The sequence below is a fragment of the Anser anser genome (genome assembly GCF_964211835.1).
Source record: "Anser anser genome assembly, chromosome: 8".
NCBI lineage: Eukaryota > Metazoa > Chordata > Aves > Anseriformes > Anatidae > Anser > Anser anser.
Window position 1 is genome coordinate 22,577,950 of NC_139728.1, and position 20,461 is coordinate 22,598,410.

The 20,461-nt window shown below is 43.7% G+C and overlaps 2 protein-coding genes across 4 annotated transcripts in view; one reads left to right on the plus strand and one right to left on the minus strand.

Annotated features, from left to right (window-relative positions):
- The window catches only part of GPBP1L1 (GC-rich promoter binding protein 1 like 1), a 33,806-nt gene extending 16,671 nt beyond the window's left edge, over nt 1–17,135 (minus strand). The window contains exons 1-2 of one of the 2 annotated variants that reach the window (XM_083846951.1): nt 17,004–17,135; nt 13–911 (exon numbers count right to left, since the gene is read on the minus strand). The gene's annotated coding sequence lies outside the window, so the exon portion shown is untranslated. Of the gene's footprint in view, nt 1–12; nt 912–16,439; nt 16,594–17,003 lie in introns of those variants that run through there. The other variant, XM_083846950.1, reaches the window with a different exon arrangement.
- TMEM69 (transmembrane protein 69) lies at nt 17,097–20,238 on the plus strand. Of its 2 annotated transcripts, none has more exons than XM_083846970.1 (3): nt 17,097–17,236; nt 17,345–17,407; nt 18,032–20,238. In XM_083846970.1, the coding sequence occupies exons 2-3, from the start codon at nt 17,363–17,365 to the stop codon at nt 18,743–18,745; spliced, it is 759 nt and encodes a 252-aa protein (XP_083703096.1). In that variant the 5' UTR covers nt 17,097–17,236; nt 17,345–17,362; the 3' UTR covers nt 18,746–20,238. The 2 variants fall into 2 exon arrangements, with proteins under 2 accessions (XP_083703096.1, XP_083703097.1); XM_083846971.1 differs by having other exon boundaries at nt 17,118–17,188.
- Nucleotides 20,239–20,461: the final 223 nt, after the last annotated feature.

Sequence of the window (20,461 nt, forward strand, 5' to 3'; positions counted from 1 at the left end):
ATGATCACTCACCCAGAGTTCGGCCTCTGCAGTCCAATGTCCTCACTTTCTTCTCTGCTTCACTGACCTTCTGGTTCCTTTCTTCTCCAGTATACCGTCAGGCCAGCCTTGAGGCAATAGTGCGTCTCGAAGCAGAGCTCGAGAGGCCGCACTTCGTGCCAACTGTGCCCTTCACCCCCTCAGCTGCTCATTTTAACCTCTTTTTGCACTCTCACTACAAAAAAAATACCTAAGAAGGTAATTTGTATTTAAAAAAAGCCACGACCACGTTCACCTCATTAAATATCCTCTAGTCGTGGTACTACAGAAGTCAGCTTTTACATTAGAAAAAGGTTTGCCAGGTCTGTATGACAACATTCAGAACCACACCATCATTAATACTGAACAGATACACCCAACTCCGCTGGATAGTTCATGGTCTGCAGATCAATCTGAACACTCTAGAAAAAGGACCACGTTATAGAAAAATGTTTGCCCCAAATGCTGAGATCTAAACAAGAAGCATCTGACCACGTGCTCTTAAAAGATAATCTTCATTTTTATCAGATAAACTTTCTAAAAAAAAGTATATTTTTTTTTCTTTTTGAAAAATGAATGTCAGGATATACTCTGGACTTCACGTAGCTTGGTTAATGCTCCACAGAACTAATCACTACTTGATGTAAAGCTCAAAAGCAGGCACAAATGTTTATATCCCCGTTTTTCACCATTTACATGCTGAAACATAGGTCACAAGAACTGAAAAATGCCAGGTGTAAAAATAATCTCTTCTACTCTATTTTTTTGTAGACTGGGTACTGCTTTTAAAAGGAAACAAATTATTCCACAACAGCTTCTTGTTCTACAGTGGAAAGTTCACTTCTGGGTCATAGTCCTCTTCCATCAAAGAGGTAAGACAGGAACTGTAGTCACTAAAAAAAAACACAAAAAAACACCATCAATGCAAGTAACAGAAACATGACAAAGTGTGATGAGAGGAAAACAGAAGGAGAAACAGAGCAGCTGTAGTGCTAGTGTAAAAGCTATTTGATCTCCAATCGCAACCCAAACTGAAATCATCTAGCCATATAAAACTATATCACCTAAAATGTAAATCCCTTTACCCATACTCTTTGTCTTGGATGCCTCAAGAGGACACAGAAGTGCTAAGACAGGATAGGAAACCTTAGTCCAATCTCAAAGTCAGTCTCACAAACTATCAATTTATTTAATAAAATCCCTTTTATAACAGTGCCTTGCCAGAAAGTCTAAAGCAGCAAAACCAACATCTGTAAGGACTGTGAAGAATGGATGCATTGGCTAAGACTAGAGATCCATCTGGCCTCTTTCTAAATAGCAGAAGGAACAGATACTCAGGTCCAACTCATCCTCTCCATGTCACACACAGCATTATGTCCAGTCATTCTTCTTCCAAAGCCAAAAAGCTAGCCTACTCTTGCTCCCTTGAACAGATGCTATTCCGTAATCTAACTAATCCTTGTCATCTTTCTCCACATCTTTGAACTCAACCCTTTTGCGATGGTAGGCAAGGTTCAAGATATGGACAGACTGCAAATTTCTAACAGAACACATCAAAACACTAAAGCTTTTTTCCCTTCTTATTAATCTTAACACTATTTAATCACAACTGAGCAATAATATGACACTTGTACAGAGGAGTCCCACAACAATCCCAGTATTTGCCCCCAAGTAAAATATATTTTTTTAAAAATTATTATTATTTATTAAAGCCCTGCCTTTGGTTTCCTGTTGTCAAAACCAAGGGGCGTGTTCACCATCTCCCGCTCCTCTGCCACCAAGGCTGACACCGCAGTCATTCTGAAATTTTGTGTACAAGTTCCTTTAATATTTTTTTACTGAATGCTACATGGCACTAGCAATTTTTTACTATTGATTATTCTGAATCTCTAAACATCAGTTTGAGGCAGTCCAACTTCTTTGTAAGGTGAGCCTCCAGACTGGGAAATTCCCCGAGTTGCTCCATTGAAAATATCACCACCAACAAAAAATGCTTTTTCCTGCTGTGGTCTCTTTATCTTCCAACCATCTTATCAAACCCAGCCAACTCTGAAAGGTTTACTGCTCCTGAAACATCTGAGAGGTTCTATTGCTGTTTTTATGCCATCAGACATTTCTCAGGATCCCTTCAGGCATGCCTTATATGCCTTTATGTTTGATTTGTCAGAGCTGGTTTTCCTTGTTTGGATGTGGTTCCGTTCTTTGAACAATTTTGGTTTTCCTTGCACTCGTTATGCCATTCTTTACTCTGCTAAGCATGCTTTTTTTTTGGTGCAAGTTTAAGACTGGTTTGATAGAAGCTCAAAATAAACATACACAGGTGATACTGTAAGAATCATCACCTTTTCATCCTCACCCTATCATTTTTTCTTTCTGGAAATAGATGTTACTGTTGTGTAGGAGAGTTTGGAGAAGGGAAGGATTTTGGCACTTCAGATGTGAGCCATGATCACGTTTCTGGAAGCAGAATGGAAACAAGAAGCCTCACAACCCCTACAGAGCACCAGCAGAGATGAAGAAAGAACAGATTACGTCTGGCCATACGCAACGCTGACCTGGAAGCTTTCTGAACGTTGCATCTAATACCACAAGCTAGTAAGTGTCACAACACTGCCAACAACAGAAGTGCTAACCTCTCAGGACATTACATTAATGGGTAATTTTTCAGTGCGTACAGGGATGTGTGAAACACCTGCTGCAGACAAAACAATTCTCCTACCACGCTGAACTCAGCACAGGTACAGAGCTCCTTCAGATGTGACCTCCTGAGGCTGCTACCAAACGTTTCAGTAGTAAGCAGAAGAAAACAGGGACACGGGCAATGCAGAGGTAGATGTATTTAAATAAGATTAATCACTTCGCCCTCTGAATAAATATGCTTTTCAGAACAAACTGCAGAGCAATTAAGCTCTGTCAAACTACTGACAGAGGAAAGTCATATCATTAAGATGTTGATTTAATGAACCTCAGGAATGATTCACACTGAACTGAAAGACGGGACCAAAACAGAGCAAAACTCACACAGAACTGTCTCCTGCATTTAAAAGGTACCTAAATAAACGTACACCACAGAATTGCAATTTTGAAGTAAGAACTAGGTCAAAATACACAACAAAAATAAAACCACCATAGAAGTACAATACCCAGGTTCACCTTCACAAAAAGGTTTCCATTGCTTTTCAGAAATGGAAAAGGAAAGCCTATCAGCACTTAGCAGAACTTCTGTTTTGCTATCTCAGCACAGTCAAACCCAGGGTGAAACTCCAGTGCAAAATTCCCACCACCAATGTAGAAGATTCAGGCCTCTTAACCTGCTATTTTGATATCCTTAGGATTATCAGTGACCAGGGCAGTTCATTAAGGAGCAACATCTCAACATGCACGTATACAGCCTGGTGCAACTTGTAGACACGGTACTTCGGGCTGCTGCCTACATTTACAAACCTCATGCTCTTGTTCCCACAGACAAGCGCTGCTCTATCCGAAAACTTGACACTTGCTAAAGGAATAACCTCCACATCTTCTCAAACCTTTTATCAAGTGTTTTGATACTTCTATACTTTTGATATAACTTTTACTCTGAAACAATCTCACTTGTGGATGTTGCAGTTACTGGGAGGCTTAAGAAAATCTGCATAGAAGTTGCTGCAGATTAAAGCGAGATGCTTAATCTCCACCCATTTCTCTTCAAGTAGCACACAGAAGACATGCTTCAGATAGAAACTTCAAAGTTTTGTCTTGAGCCCTTCCAAAATTGTATTTTCTGGCATAAGCAACATCCTGACAGCTGTATGCCAAACAGCCTGTAGATGGCTCCTTATTCCAACAAACTGCTTGTCAGTCATCATCTTCCTTTGCATGTAATATCACTAAAAGAATAAGGTATATGACATTAAAACGCAATGTTTTCTTTTTGTTAAAGCAAAAACTTGCTGTAAATACTGCTGTAAATACTCCTGAAACATTTTCGTCTCCAGGACTAGCCCATATGCTACATTTCACAGCCTCCTCACACACGCTGAACCCTGGCCAACAGACCACTTTTATAACCTACCATATAACTGACATCAGCTATATCACAAAATAATAATGGGCAAGACCCAAAGTCTATCAATAACATTCTCTGATAGCAACTTACAGTAAATTCTTAAGAAAGAAGTGCAAGTACAAGCATAAGTAGCAACAGAGGTCAGAGCATACTTTCTGAGTTCTGCAGAATTTTAAGGCAGTTTGCATTAGTTAATTGTCAGTCAGGGCCAATTTGTTGAATTGCTTTATATTTTAAACACATGTATACATTTTTGTCTCCCAAATGAGATGAGACAGAGTTTCCTTGTACTTTGTGTAAATTTCAGTTTGAGGCAATAAAAACATCACTCTCAGTTCAACTGGATGCTCTCTTGTGTTATCAAAGTGCCTGACCACACCACATTCACTTTTTCATGATACTTATGAATTTATATATGATATACATACCCATCAAGCCATTTGTATTCCAAGCTAAGTCAGACTACTTGTGGAAACTTTCTGAACATCTCTAATCATCCCCACTAACCTTTACCGTATTTTTTATATACGGGTCACCAAAAGTGCACAAAACGTTCAAGATCTAGGATTTATACGCTGGCAAAATTCTGCATTTTTTTATGCTTTCTTCCTAATATTTAATACTGTTTCTCTTTTTGACTACACGCAGAACTGAAATGACCTTTGCCAGCTATTCAGTAATGAATACAGCAAAGATTCCTCACAGTACATATGGGTCTGCCTCTCTTTGATCACACACGTGAACACGTGCGTGGAACAAACACAAACTCTGAAGGCTGAGCTCCCAAACCTTCCCGTACTGCACTTATGGTTCAGCCAATCTGGTCTTCAATTGCTTCACTATGGAAAACAGCAAGGCCAAAGATCATCCCTGGTAGCCACTCCCAGTTCCAAGCAAAGAAATCAAACAAAGGTGCTCGTCAATGCAAATTTAATCCATTCTTATTCTCTCTTGGTGTTCAATTTTGAATTATTTCTGCAAATACAAAGCAGAAAACGAGAATATCACTAAATGAGACACTTTATAAAGCCATACCTCTTTTCAGAACAATTAAACCTGCTGTAATAAGCTTTAGTGAAGAAAAAAGGTTGTCTATCAACCACTCCAAAATATTCTTTCATTGATCATAAGACAGAAATTTCTGACAAGTAATATAAGAACATAAAATATTTAACTCTGTATTAGCACTTGGCTTCTGCTTGCTAACAGTTTTAATTAATCTTTTTAAAAACCATTTAAGTGATCTATTTTCACTTGTTGCGTTTAAAGTGTTTCATCTGTTTTTTTCATAGCAAGATCTTTTCCTGCTTTTGTTGCTATAAAACTACTACCACTGTAGTCCAAAATCAGTGAACGTTATCAGATGCTTTTTTATATAACAAAATTTCACTGTGTATTTGTCTAAATAAATATTAGAAGCTTAACATGAAAATGGAAGGAACATACAGGCATACTCAATTTAAAAGCAACACAAAGATTATGGTAAGGAAACACACATCAAGGTCAAAAACATCCTCTAATACACCATGCACAAAGTGTTCTTGCTGTGTTACTGTTCGTTATAGATGTCCAGTTGTTTTAATCCTTCTGTTAACTTTCACTTTACTCCTAACACGGGTGTGACCAGAGTTAATCTGGATACCAGAGAGTTTCTGAAGCTTTGATTCTCAAGCTGAGCCTTCCATATATACCTGGCAGCATGAACCAAGGAGGTTATGCCACGACCTATACCAACCAGAACGGAACACAGGAGAAACAAGCTAATCAGAAAGGGATGATGTTCCTAAAACCCTACAAAAATGCACAAATCAGCCTGATCAGCAGCGTTGTTGTTTCTATTACTTCTGCTTCCATGTGTGCCTTGACCCACAAAATAATTGCCCGCTGGGAAGCAAGAGCAGCCCCAAGTGGCTGGACAGACACGAGGTGTCCTGCTGCACCGTACCAATCTAGCGCGCATCCTCGGAACAGGGATGCCCTGAAATCAGTGCTTCGAACCTTTGCTCACACTAAATGTTTCAGCACACATTTCCAAAACAGACAAGTTTGATTGGATGTTTTTTCTGCCTCTGTGTTCCCTGTGAACCTCCTCAGGTCCCCCTTCAACTCTGCTATCTACAGAGCATCCTATTAATTACAGCCCCTAATTCCATTTCTCCTCTCTTGCAGCAGCAAATCAAAGCCTTGGAGCCTCTGCTGAAAAACAGGGTAAAATTAAACGTTTACCCTTCATTATACATTTATCAATCCAGCAAACAGCACTACAGAAGGTCAGACAGACAGGACCTGTCAATCCCTGCCACAATCCCTGTTCACTTCGCTGCATTTCTATGTATTTCTCTAACTAGAACATGTTTACTTAAAAGTAAAGATTTGTTTTTCTAACTGGCCATCTTTATAAACTCAACTGGGATTTCAGCAATATTCCTAAAGATCAGATGTCAGCTGGGTTGCAAAAGCATTCAGAAAAATTAGTGAACAATTTAATGGGCGCATAAGGCAGAACAGAATTTACTTCCCTCATCACTTTTCTTTCTGTGCAGCTCTTTTCATTTTTAAATCAAGCAGATATGCCTGAACACACACAACAGAGCTTTCTACTTTGCCGTTCTGCAGAGTGGAGTGTCATTTAACAGGTGTATGCTAGTTTATGGCAAAGAATTAATTCCCTATGTTTTCACCAGAATATGACAGGTCTTGATTCATGCGGTACATGCACAGAAAGAGCGAGTCACAACCTGCAGCCCAACCTAGCAGGAGTCCAAAGCATGCTTCTGATTTCCTTAAGCATATAAAAAAACCATGACATTTCATTATCCTATTCTCCCCACAAAAAATACAAACCAAAACAAACTAAAAAACCAACCCCAGAACACGGCTTGGTATTATGAGAAACATTTTATTTAATAGGATAATCATATTTGTGCACATAGCCCTTTTAGAATAACGTGATTATAAATCTTGATTCAACCTCGCATATATTATTAGGCCTTCCTATAAAAGACAACTGCAGCATTACTAGTTCAATAGTTGTCATAACAACTGTTGAGCTGAGTCTTCTCAAGTTGAGCTCATGTATCCGCAGATAATGGCAGGTTCACCTACATAAAGTATCTGCAAAACAAACTTTCTTTCATTTTGCTCTCAGTATCCATTAATACAATTGTCTAGACACACCTTCAGTCTGTCTCACTACTGAAATCCGGCTGCGTTTTCAGAGGACAAATGTAGATGTTCCAGAAGGACACGTACGACAGGTAGTGCTCACAAGCCCGAGGTGGTGTGTGCCAGAGTAACTCTAACACTGATCTGCCCCTGCTACTTGTCCCTATTCTATCGTAGCTAGACCCCCAACAGGTTACTCAAATACAAATGACAGTTGTATTAATTAAAAATACTGTGAAAAGTGTTGTTTGAATTGCATCTGGCTGCTGAAAAAATCTAACATCTAAAAATGCCCAGCACTCAAACTGGATTTTATAGAATTATGGAAGTATGAGCCCATTAGAACACTAAATGATGAATTAAAATGTTAATTGTGTATTGAAAAATCTTCCCGAGTACACGCAGGTATTAAAGGTTTTTGTGAAAACGATTACTGAAAGATTAACACCTTGTTTTTCACGTTAAAGCAAATTAATCCATGCTGCAGAATCATCAAAACTGTTTTGTGTTCTAGAAACAACACTGCAGATGCATACGCTCCCAGATGAAAACACGCCAGAAGCTAGTCCCTGCAAAAGTTTTTGCAGAGTAGCAGGTAAGGGATGGGGGAAAATCATCAACTGTTGTGTGTCTGACCACTTTCGCAAATCAGATGGCTAACTTTAGCAAAGTGAAACCAGGTTAAGAAAGGTCCACATGGCCATAGCTATACCCTCAAAACTCTGCTGTACTGACAGTCCTCCCCCGGTGCCCTGTGCAGTACTGTTTGACAAACACCCTCTCCATTTACCTGCTTGCTTCCCACTTCTCGAAGGTCACACTGACCAAATCCTACCTCCCTCAAAGTTACACACATCCAACCACATACCTTGCAAAGCCTTTAACGACCTGGTCTCGTGAATACTTACAGATATTTTAGAACACAGTGACGTCTGGCGAAAGGAGATGTTTTCTTTCTTTCTTCACAACAAACCAAGACACAAGGACATACAGGAGTACCACAACCAAATCACAGAGAAAAAGAGATTTCTAGGACAGAGCCTGCAAGCTCAGCTGTGAAAGCAAGTTATGTTTTGCACAAAAGCCCAACACACATTTTGGAAAAGCTGGCTTCTGGGGAACCTTGACAATAGCCTGTGCAAGATAAGGCTCAGAACCTCAGTGAGCAAGTGAGAACTTGCAGCTTGGCATTTGCAACTGAATCATTCCAGTGGGTTTTGAAGAGTTTACTCTGAGCACAAAGATAGCGCTATGTTAAACATGCGAGAACCAGAAGACTCAACATCTTGTAAGCACAGAATGGGAGAGCACAGACTGTCTAGATACCGTGCCTACAAACAATTACTCCTGGAGCTTTGATACCATACAGCCACTGACAATAGTATGATCCCTTACGGACCTCTCCTGTGCCACTTCGGTCTACTGCCTCCCAATGCCCCCTTAGCAGTCTGCGGTAGTTTGTTAGAGAACTGTAGTGTTCACTTGAAATACTAAAACCTGCTCACTGCTGTCCCCTACTGCAAGGAACAGGATGCCAGGTATTGCATACACCTCTATTAAGCAAGTGTATACGTTGGCACTACTGATAAGAAGTAACACCCCGCCCCCCTTAATTTAAAGAGCATTAAGTAGTGTTTAAATGTGAACAATGTTCTGAACTTTCCAGCAGTTTTAGCACTTTGTGAAGTGAGGTATTTATTTTAAAACCTGGAGAAGGTATTCTGCTAGTTTTAATCAATTCCAAAGACCTATTTAGCTCTTCAAGAGAAGAGAATCAAAAATCTATTCTGCAGTGCACTTTGATCTACAGAGCTTTGTAAAGTATGTGAGGTCAAGGCAGGGCTCTGCCCCGAACCTTACGAAGCACAACGCCTTGTCATTGCTGCCTCTAAAGGTACCACCATCCCCCCCAAACCTCGCACCAGATCAAGTGAAATAGCAAAGAACAGCAAGCACATCTGCGTGGCCTGCCCAAAGCCTTCCTGACCCAAGTCACTTCTACCTCTTAGCAGCATGCACCAGGATAATGTTCCCCATCATAAGGAAAGAATGGCAAGTATGTAATTACTGGCTTATCCCTGCTGCACACCGCATACCTCCTGCCTACCTGTCTTCCAGAGATGGAGGCTGTAAGCAGAAATGAAACGAAGTTCTCCTGTACCTTAAAAAAAACTGGATGAGCATTTCCTACTAAAGGAAAGCCAGTACTTTTACAACCCAGTATTTTATCGGTGCTGTTATTACTACTACAGAACATTTACATTTAAATATATTCATTTCAGACCTGAGAAAAACGTATTTCCTTTGTTAAAGATTATTAAATACAACCAGGCTATACCAAACATTTGTTTCAAGGCAAAACAGGCTATATATCCAGTACAGAGAGGTACAACCTGCATTCCAGATGAAGGATAAGAAAAGAAGGCACGTCACTTGCAAACTGAGAAAGAAAAAGAGTCAACAAAACAAACAGAGAAGGAGATCCAGAAGTAAAGGGCCATTCTCCCAAACAAAATTACAGTACTACTTCCCCCCAATACCATTACCCCAGCCCTACAAGGCCGGCACTACCAAGTGGGCCAGGCAGTACATTCCAGCTATTGTTACTTCCTGCCCAAGACTGCGGGACTAATCATACCATCTCCACCCCTCCCTCCCTTTGGATTACTTCCAAGCTATTTTACCTCAAGTCCAGGACAATATGAAGAAATCCAATATTTATTCATCTGTGACTACGACATGACAAAGACACGTTCACTCAGCACCTCCCAGCATGTGTACAACACCTGCGTTACAGTTTGTGAAGTTTACACTCGGCTATCATTTTTCCTTCCACTAGCTTAACATTTTCAGCACTCTAATAAGGAAAATATCAAACATCGATGCAAAAATGTCATTGAAAACAGTCCAGTTTAAAACAAGGCCTACACATCTAAAATAAATCGCATGAATAAATATTCCATTTGTTTGGTCTTGGCCTCCAAAACAAAAAAGGAGAACGAGTGATCCCTAACCTTGTGATGAGATGATTTGCTGCAGCTGGCAGAGAGATCCTCTTAGGATGTTCAGGCTGTTTTGCTGGAGCTCTATGATCTAGGCAGTGAAGCTCTGAGAGACGTTCAGCAAAATAAATCAAGGAGTTATGGACAACACATTGCCCACTGGGTTTGAGCTTTGTCTTTAGATATTGCAGAGAATTACTGTCTTGGTCCGCTGCAGGTACAGCGTGCAAGTTAAAGAGTTAAGCAATGTCATTCCTCTGTCCTAGTGTCCTACAATAAACTAGGGAATACTAGGAAAACATCTGGAAAAAAAAACTTGAGAGGTTTCATAGATCATCCCCTTCTCCTGAGGTTTAAAAGACCTTAGTTCTACCCTCTCCCATCAGATGACTTTGAAAATAAATTAAGCAACATCCCCCAAAAGAATTTGTACAGTCATCTTCAGTCTGCAGAGGTCCAAAAATTGATCCTGAAATGTCTCAATAAGCATCAGAAAAACAAGTTTGTTATCAGTGGGCTGGAATCCATTATGCAGGTATTCATACCTCCACTGGCATATTTTGGGGAGCTGTAAATCATGAAAGATTACCATATCAGCACTCTCCAAGTGTATCTCTACGATCTGTTTTGGTTATTCTTAAGGTTTGAAAGCCAGTCCCCGCACCCAATGCCTAACCTAAATATCTTTGGTTGCCATTTCTGCTCCCAGCTGCTTGTCCTATTCACCACAGGTAGGGCAAGCTGCTGAACCTCTCTCTGCAGCTACCTTTGAAATCATCTTTCTCCAGGTCAGGACTTCATTGTTCCCTGACTTAAAAGGTGATCCTAATAGTTTTTTTAGGGGAAGCTGGGAAAGCCCCACAGACCACCCCATATCCTAGCGCTGCTTGGCAGCAGAAAAAGGATGTTAACAGCACATTCTGGGATCAAACATAGCTACATTTTCCAAAAACAAACAAAAAATGGCACAAACACTCCAATTTTATTGCTGAAGCTATAAGCTTTTAGGTTCAACGTACTGAAGATGATAAAAACTAATGTGACCCAGCTACCTAGCCTGACAGCTTGCAGACAGTGCCAGGATGTCAGAGCTGGCTCCTGCTTGCACCTGCAGGTAACTTTAAGCTGTTTTATAGCTTACTTGCTAGCGTCTGATGAAACGCAAGTTATACAAAACCATTCCAGAGCTAAACAATCTCATTTTTCAACCTTCACGCAGGTGATATCTTTCCAGACCTTATCTTCTCTACAGACCTTTTTACCTAGCCATAACTTACTCAGAGCATGACAATATCGCAAACTGAACAAGACACTTTCAGCTGGAGATCAACCATTCCCCAGCAGAACGGGAAAACTGCTTCATTACCATATTTACAACTCTTTTACATATTCCAGTATGACAAGTGAATTTTCACGACAGCGGTGCTGCTGATTCATGACGATTTAGGAAGCACTACAACCCCTAGATACTCTCACAGGACCGCTGCCTAGCCAGCTGTTCATTCCGTGTAAGGTAATATTCCTAAACACAATCCGAACCCCATCTACACTAAAATGCCTTGTATTGATTTCAGACCACTTCTTGAATTTGTCAAGAGCATACAATCCGTGTGTTTAGTAAGAGTATTATCTCAACACACAAAAGTGAAAACACCAAACGTTTTCTGACCCAGGAGAGACTCTGATGTGCATGCTCTGCTTTTGCCCCTCTGTGATGAGGATAAGCTGAACATACCCAAGCCCTGCCTTTTTCTAAACGTTGCGAGTAGATGCGCTACTCACTGCTTTTCAGTACTCTGCAACTTTTCCCCTCCCTGCAGGCTCTCGGTTCCCTAAATGCTGTAGGACACACTCCAACAGGCCCAGCCAATCTGAAGACGTTTAAGTCATCTTTAACCTTTTTCTCTGCTTAAACTGAGTTCAAAGTAGAGGAAGGTTTTCCAGTACAAAAAGTGAAGATCATAATAAATTCAACATTTGCAGGGTAACAGAGTTGCCCCACCGAGTTTTTAAAGACTAGCATCAAAGGCCTTTTCAGACCACCTCATGTGAATACTGATTAATCCCTCCATGATGGACGGGGCACTGGAACACAATGGCAAAACACTCCTTTCTGCTGAGAGGCTGGAGACCTGTTGTAAGCTTTGCCATAAGCGCACCAGCAACTTTGTGGAGAACAATAATCTCCGTGCCCATCATAACACCACACACCTCCACGGCAGGCTCAGCCCTTTATTTACAGGAGAGTTGCTCATCACACACGAAGGATGACAAAGTTCCAGAGCACAATGGTCACCGTCACATGCTCCGTATGCTGCAACTATGCCATGAGAGTCACAGCGATCCAGGAACGCAGCCTGTGCCACGCTAAGCCTTTGTCCCCTGTCAGTCTTTCTTGGCCACACCATTATCCCCCCCGACACTGCCTACCTGAACACAGAACAGTTGCTGGAAATAGATTTCCATGGGAAGCTCATTCAAAATACTTCACTTCTTCCTAAAACCAAGGACATTAATTAAAGGCAACATCATAAACACACAGTAGGTGCACATACCTTTGCTTATTGAGAGCCACCAACAACACACCATGAAGCTGAGATGCTTCTTTTAAGGTGGAAGATAAGGCTACAAAACCCCCAAATTTGAAGGGAACACATGATTCAAGGAGAGAACCAAGAAAAAAAAAGAAAAATATGCTAGCATTTTTGCTGGAACAACCCTAAGTCCTAGAACTTTGATAGCTCCGGGTGAGCCCCCTAGTGTACAACAGCCCCAGAGGCACGGGGTCACACACTGCAAAAAAAAAAAAGTTTTGATCATCATTTACTGTATAAAACCTCAGTTATGTCTGGATGCACTGGTTCAAAGGATTTTTGTTAAGCCAGACCTTGGGAGTGCAACTATTTCAGATTAGTCATTTTAGGGAACTGCATACACCAACATTTTACAAAGTCTTTTTGCTGCCTAATTACAGAAAGGTCTAAGAAGTATAAAGTATTAAAATTCTTCTCTTTGCCAGGCACTTCTGAAGCCCATCTAGATGGCAGGAACTGAAAAAAGTTAAGTACACTTTAATCAAAAAATTCCAATTTAGGGTAACCCAGTCCGATTGCTAGTATATATGATTAATTTAACCGACAGACTTCCCTTCCTGCTTGCTGTTATGCTAATGGCCTTGACTCAACCTGAATTTTTTAGGTCTGCACACACATGCATGGGACGGTGGGTGCTTAGCCGCTATCAGTCTCTATCTAAATCCACTCCCAAAAATGTAAATTTATCTCCTGACCATACAATAACTCATTGAAGTTTGGCACATTTTAACAGGAACACGCCACCTTGCAGAACACAAGTTAAACAACATCCTGGCATTCGTGAAGGGTTCTGAGCAGAACCACGTTTCTGCCAACTTCGCTGCCTTTCATCAAATCTGACAGGTAAAGAGAACCCGCGCTTCCACTGCCCTTACGGAAATGAAAGACACGTACTACCAAGCCGGTATCCTGGTCACTACAGAAGTGCCACTGGCACAGCTACTTACGCTGCTGTGTTAGCAGAGCAAAATCGAAACCACCCCTGCCTCATCAAGAAAGCCGTGAATTCCAAATGAATAAGTTAAAAAAAATCCCAAAGAAACTCCCTGCTACACAGATTGCTTCACCAACTGCAGGATTCAGTAACTATGACCTTGCTCTGTTTAAGTTACAGCAACAATCATCCCGTGTTTGTGTTTTTTACAAAGCCATGAGAAAAAGCTGTACCCATGCAAGAAGCAGCAGCGCTCTGCTGAAGAGAGGTGCTTTATGTTTTAGCTCTGCTTAACATAACCAGCTCTTTTCCAATCTGCTCAGGCAAATGAATAAAGCATGCCCTGAAGTACTCTTCACAACCAAACCAATTCAGCAGCTACACAGCTAACTTCAAACATCCTGTAACAAAACATTAAATTAAAAAAAGCTACTTCTAACTCTTGATTCAATAGTTTTTGTTCAATAAAGTTTTTTTTTCTTTAGTGAAGACAAGAATTTCACTGACATCCCACACTGAGAAAATTCACAGATCTAACCACAATATTTTTCGCTATTAAAAAAGAAATCCACAGTTCTTGAAATGTTTCTAACATTTTGTAAAAATGCTAGCCAAGATTATTTTTCTTCAGTGACTTGATTTCCTAGTTTAAAACATGAAAGTCAGGAGGCACTAACTCCAAGTACAAAGCACTCACATCTGTTAAGACAAGGTGACCGTAACCTGCAAAAATGTTCTCAAAGTAACATATTTTTTCTAGTAACTCAGAAAGTGTCCATTTGCACTTGGCTTGTGATACTTATCACATCTGCATTCTACTCCTCTTTCTTATTTCAGAGACATTTGTAGAAACAAAAAGGGGCTTTTTTTTTAAATGCCATCTGTTCCCTGCATATTTTCACTTCAAGTCCTAGTATAATATCTGCAATGGAAACTTCTGTGTCATATAGGATTAAGACTACAAACCAGATGTATAAAATATGCAGAGGTTGTGCTTCCTTACAAATAGCTGCTAAAAAAAAAATAAGGAAAGTATCACCTAAAGCTTTTCTATTCTAAACACAAAACTTTAAGAAGTTATTTTATGGTAGTTTTCTCTAGAAATACTCTGAACTAATGCGAAAGGAAAAACTACTCTTCTTAAATTCAGTAATTTTATTTCCTCTTTCCAGGGCTCTACACCTGTTTCTTTCCTGAGTCAGAGACTGGAAGTTTGAAAACACCAGACTCCAAATACGTGAGCACAGGGAACCTTTCGCTTGAAATACCACCCATATATTCATTCACGAAGTAACATTTGCGCAAGTCTTTTTCATAAACATCTCAGATTTTTACAGCAGCAATGTAACTCCCCGGTAAACTCATCCGTGATGGCTCTTCAATTATCTCAGGTGTTTTCTCACCTCCGTGCCTCCCGCCCCCTCTGCTGTTTACATACTTCACTCAGCCACTTCCAACCTTCCAGAATATTATCAGCATTACTAACACCTGTGTCACTCACACCTTGGGGGCTGGGAAGGAAACGCTGACTTACCTGGTCGCATTAACATAAAACGATTTTGCAGCAATGCTTTTAAAAGATTCTGCCATTGCTTACAAGGATTTCAACAGCGACTGCTCGGGTAGAGCTGTTTAAGAACCCACGGCTCGTACAGAAAGCCAAGAACCGCTGAAGTTGCTCCAACATGGCTCGTTATTAAACCAAATTCAGTTTAAAGCCTTAAATAAATGTCTGAAAAGCCAGGCGAGAGCACAGCTATTCTGATCGAGCCCAAGCACTGCTGTTTACGTGAAACCACCAAGACTTCAGGCTACCTGGGCACGCACCAGGCTCCCAGAAATAACTTTCCGGGCGGAGGACGCCGAGAAAAGCCGCCTCCTGCTCGCTGCTGGCTCCTGGAGCCGCGCTCCCGAGGGGCCCCACCGACACCTGACGGCTTCCCCGGCCCGCAGCGAGCCGGGGACACCCGGCCCGGGCTGCCCGGAGCACGCGGGTGGCTGCGTGAAGCCGCGGGGGGGGGGGGGGGGGGGGGGGGCGGCAAACCCCATCCACCAGCCCTACAGAAAGGCCGGGGACAGCCCGAGGACCCCCCCCCCTCCATTTTTCCCTCCCCCCCGCCCCCCCCCCGAAGCACGGCTCGCCCAGTTTCGTTTCCAACTCGCCACCAAAACAGCGGCAGCCCCGGGCGCTCCGCCCAGCAGGAAGCCCCGAGCCCGGCCCCACGGGGACTTTACCCCCCCCGGCCCCGCAGCCCCCTTACTGCCAGCCCGGAGCCACCCCCTCAGCGCGGCCGGGAGGTGGTGGGGGGGGGGGGACGTGTCAGGCGCCGCAAACTTTCCGGCCGAGCAGGAAACAATAACCACGGAGCCTCGGCCCTGCCCCGGCCCGGTCGGGCGGCCCTGCCCGGCGGGGAGCCCCTCGCTGAGGGCTCGGGGACGGAGCCCAGCGGGGTCCCGCTGCCCGGAGCCGCCCCCCCCCCCCCCCCCCGGCCCGCCCCGCTCCCCGCTCCCCGCCGCCAGCGGGGGCCCGGCCCACGGGAGGCCGAGCCCGGCCCGCTCCGAGGCGGTGCTGGGGGGGTACGGAGGAGTCGGGTCGGGGCTCGTGGAAGGGCCCGGGGATGTGAGGAGGAACCGGGAGCGGTGGGAGGAGGGGGGGGTCGGGCTGGCGGCGCACTCACCGGCCGGGCCCCTCTCGCTGCCTGCTGCGGCCCCAGAACCATAACAAAGCTCTGCCCAAAATGGCTGCCCGGCCCTGCCCGGCCGGGGGCCGGAGGGGGCGGGGCTCGCGAGCGCGGGGGGCGGGGCCGGCGAGGCGGAAGGGACACGCCCACCCCCCCCCCCGGCTCCGCCGCCGGCCACGCGGAGCGCTTCTAACGCTCCCCGCCGCACCGAGCGGGAAACTACGAGACCCACAAGGCAGCGCGCCGCCACCCCGTGCCCGCGGGGCACGCTGGGGGTTGTAGTCCCAGCCCGCCGCACCTCGCCGCGGCGCGTTGACAAAATGTCGGCACCGCCAGGGCGGCAGCAGCCGCCCCGCTCCCTCCTCCGCCTCCCTCCCCGCCGGGAGCCGCGGGGCAGCGCGGCCGCACCGAGCTGTGCCCGGCCCCGCCGCCGCCTGAGGCCCGGCTCGCTGCTCCCCTCACGGGGCCGCCCCCCGGCCTGCCCCGGCCCGGCCCGCAGCCGCCGCCCGTCCCCCCCCTGCCCCGCCGGGCGGGCCCGGCCGCCTCCGGCCCCGCACGTACCGGGCTCCCCGCCTCGGCCGCTGCCACGCACGCCCGGGCCCTTCCCCGCCCGGCGGAACGAACCGCCCCGTTCCCGTTCCCGGCCGGGGCCGAGCCCCAGCGGAGCGCTGCCCCGGGCCGCAGGATATCCGGCGGCTGCCCTGGGAGCCGTGGTGGCGGCGGCCTGAGGCGATGTCCTGCGGCGGGTGAGGCGTGGGAGAGCGCCCGGGGTGCTTGCTCCGAAACGTCCCGCGGTAAGGGGCTGGCGGCCGGGTGACAGAGCAGCCCGGGCCCTTACCGGGGACAGCATGAGCTCGGCTGCTCATCAGCTTCAGGCCGTCACCTGTGCTTGTCTCTTTTAGGGTCTCAGTAAAGCAAATATGTTTCACCTCATGCAACGATGCTGCTTCCGCACACCCTTCAGAGTAAGTTTCTGAAGCTTTCTTTGCTCTCTCTTTTTTTCTAGAATAACAAAGTGCATGGTTGGAGCATTGGGGAAAAAAAGTGACTTACAAGTTAGAGTAGTCACATGTTTATCTCAGTTACATGTTTCAAGCACATTCCTAATTTTCAGAATGGCTTTGGCCAAAGCGAACTTCTTAAAAATAAAATTTTGGTGTCGAAATTCCCTTTCTCCTATTATTATTATTGTTACAGAGTAGTGAGGGGATAGTAGCAATTTTCTGGGGTCACATTGTTCTACTTCTGAAATCACTTCATATTTCCTGAAAAGGCCTGACAAGTTAAATTAAAAATGCTTAAAGAATGCTTGCGTGGGTGGAAGAATAAGTGGGTATATACACCTTTCACAGTGAGTAAGGTCTGCTTGTTCACTGGAGAGCCTAGCTGCTCTTTGTCAGCTAGGTTGTGAAAGCTATATCAGCTTGATCTGTTACATTAAAAAACATTTGAAAGCCAAAGAAGAATGGCATCAGTGATGTTCTCTGAGCAGAAAAACTACTTGCTCAGCACAGTACTTCATATATACTCTAACTGTAGGACAGGAAGCGTATGTTGTAAGGTGTTCAGAACAAATTTTATAATTGCAGCTCCAGAAGATAACCGGCCCCAGACTACTACTGCATGGAAAGAATAAGACAACTTGCCGTTCTCCCAGCCTCTGTCTGCAGAGAGATGTTTGTCTTCTCTCCAGATGTCCAAGCCTCAACAGAGCATCTGTGTATGCAGTCAAGCTCCGGGCTTTTCACACCTCTCTTCCTCTCTTAAAGAAAAAGCCCCCCCAAGAATCTGAGACCAAAGACTTGGGCCTGTTTCGACAAAGTATGAAATCGCTGAAGGATTCTCCAAAGCCAGCCCTTTACTTAAGCCTGGCGGGGCTGATTCCGTTTGTTTCTGTGCCGCTGTCAATGGTCGTCCAAGGGACCTACTACCCAGAGCTGGCGTTCGCTCAGGTTACCTACGGTGCTGTAATCCTCTCTTTCCTAGGAGGAATGAGGTGGGGGTTTGCTGTCCCGGAAAACAGCCCAGCCAAGCCAGACTGGATGAACCTGGCTAACAGTATGGTTCCTCCTCTAATTGCCTGGCAAGCCTTGCTTTTTAAAGATATCACTGATGGTGCAATAATGCTGGTAATGGGCTTAGGGATAGCACTACATTATGACCTTTCCCTTCTTCCTACTTATCCTATTTGGTTTAAAGGATTGAGAATAGTGGCAACAGTGGTGGCAGCGTTATCACTGTTAGCTACTGTAGCAATGAAAGCTTACTCAGAGAAGAACCTAATTATCAGCAGAAATAAATAGCAGGACCCAAAACAATAAAGCAAGAGGAAAAAGCTGTTTATCTGCTAATAAGGTATTTGTATTGAGGTCCAGGGAAAATAAAGATTCATGCTTAGATGTCATAAGATGGCATTAATCGAGATGCTTATTTCGAAGCAAGTAAGTTCATAGCAAATTTAGGAAGGAAGGATTGCAAATACTGATCGCTTCCAAGGCAGGCATGAATCTGCTATTGCCTGTAGAACAAAGCATCACTCTTGAATGAGGTAAGATGTCACTGTCATATTAATTTAATATGGAGATTCATGTAATACAGGTATGAACTGCTCTATTCTGAATGATTAAAGTATCTGGTTTAACTATAACGTGCTGATGTTCTGTGGTAGGGAGAACAACCATATAGTCATAAATGTGTTCCAAACAATAACAAGATGAATGCAGTAAGTTTAGCATTTAAAGAAGTGGAATTGTGCAGAAATACATAAGCTTTCAATTCCTATTTTGTGGAAATGCAAGAAAAGAGAGGCAAAACTTCTCTACCTTATTTCAACTGAGATGTTTTAAATGCTGTGTGATTAAGCACTAGTCAGATAAGAAGGAATATGCAAGGCATAGGCAAGGTTTGTTTGTGGTGGCAAGTCAAGGTCAGCATTCCCCTAAAATGTCATTCAGATGCTGTGATTTAGCAGGGACAGCTAGAAAACTGTTTTCAAGCTCCACAAGAGACAAAAGGTTAGTTCCTAGATTTTGTTTGGACTGAGGGTTATTTAAGTGAGGAAGTTGCACACAGAGTCATGAAGAACCATCGTATTCCTACTGTCAGATGATACTTGGTATGATATGACACAAGGACTCTGTTGCTAGCACTAAGAGATCAGACAATACAATTGAAAAAAAGCTTGTGTGTCCTCCCTCCTCAACTCCAGTTTTACTTGAGGAACCTGGGCAGGTACAAATAGAATCGTACCCTGTGATCCCTTTGTGATTGACTGATTATTGAAACAGACTGCAGGAGGGTATTCTCTTCCTAACATCATTTAGGGGAAAAATCAACAGCATCAGTCATGCTCATTTCCTTTTCCAGCTTCAGCTACCTCAGAAGCCAACTATACCTTCTGTGAATTTATTTACTGTAGCTTTTTTATCCGAAGTATTAAGTACAGTGTAAGATAAAAGAAAAAAGCTGAAATGTGACACCTCTACATGTTCTTAGGACCAATTTAGTTAATCCTCATAGCTGTCTTAGAACACCGTTCTTCATAGCTGTTCAATGAAGAATGAATCACCTACCATAACTTAAAATTTGTCATTCTGCAAAAGAACGGTTTAAGAAACCTGCCTATCCTCAAGATAGAGATGCCTTCTTGTTGCTGAAAGAGCAGCTTGGTATGTGAGCATCTGACTTGCATACCCTGTTGACTTGTACATGCTAACAGCATCATATCTCCGAATTGGCAATACAGTTAGATGTTCTCTGAATATAAACAAAGTAAAAGTGAGTTTGTGAATAAAAACAGTTCTTTTATTCTTTCTTACTTAGACACAGTATTTTTTTTTTTAAATGGATCCAGACAAGAGTACTTACTGTCTTTGGCCTGAGTCAGGGAAAGACGTGATGAATATCGGAGACTGTAATCAACTGAGTTCCACGCCTCACTGAAACATCATAAAACTGACCATAAAAACTGGAGAAGGTAACTTCATACCAACAGCAGATTCCCTCAAGCTGCTCTAAGC

Excerpts from the sequence above, each read along its gene's own strand:
- TMEM69 (XM_083846970.1), top strand. The coding sequence starts at position 17,363 with ATGTTTCACCTCATGCAACGATGCTGCTTCCGCACACCCTTCAGA. Across the intron at positions 17,408-18,031 it reads GCTTCCGCACACCCTTCAGA|CTCCAGAAGATAACCGGCCC; the intron begins GTAAGTTTCTGA and ends TTATAATTGCAG.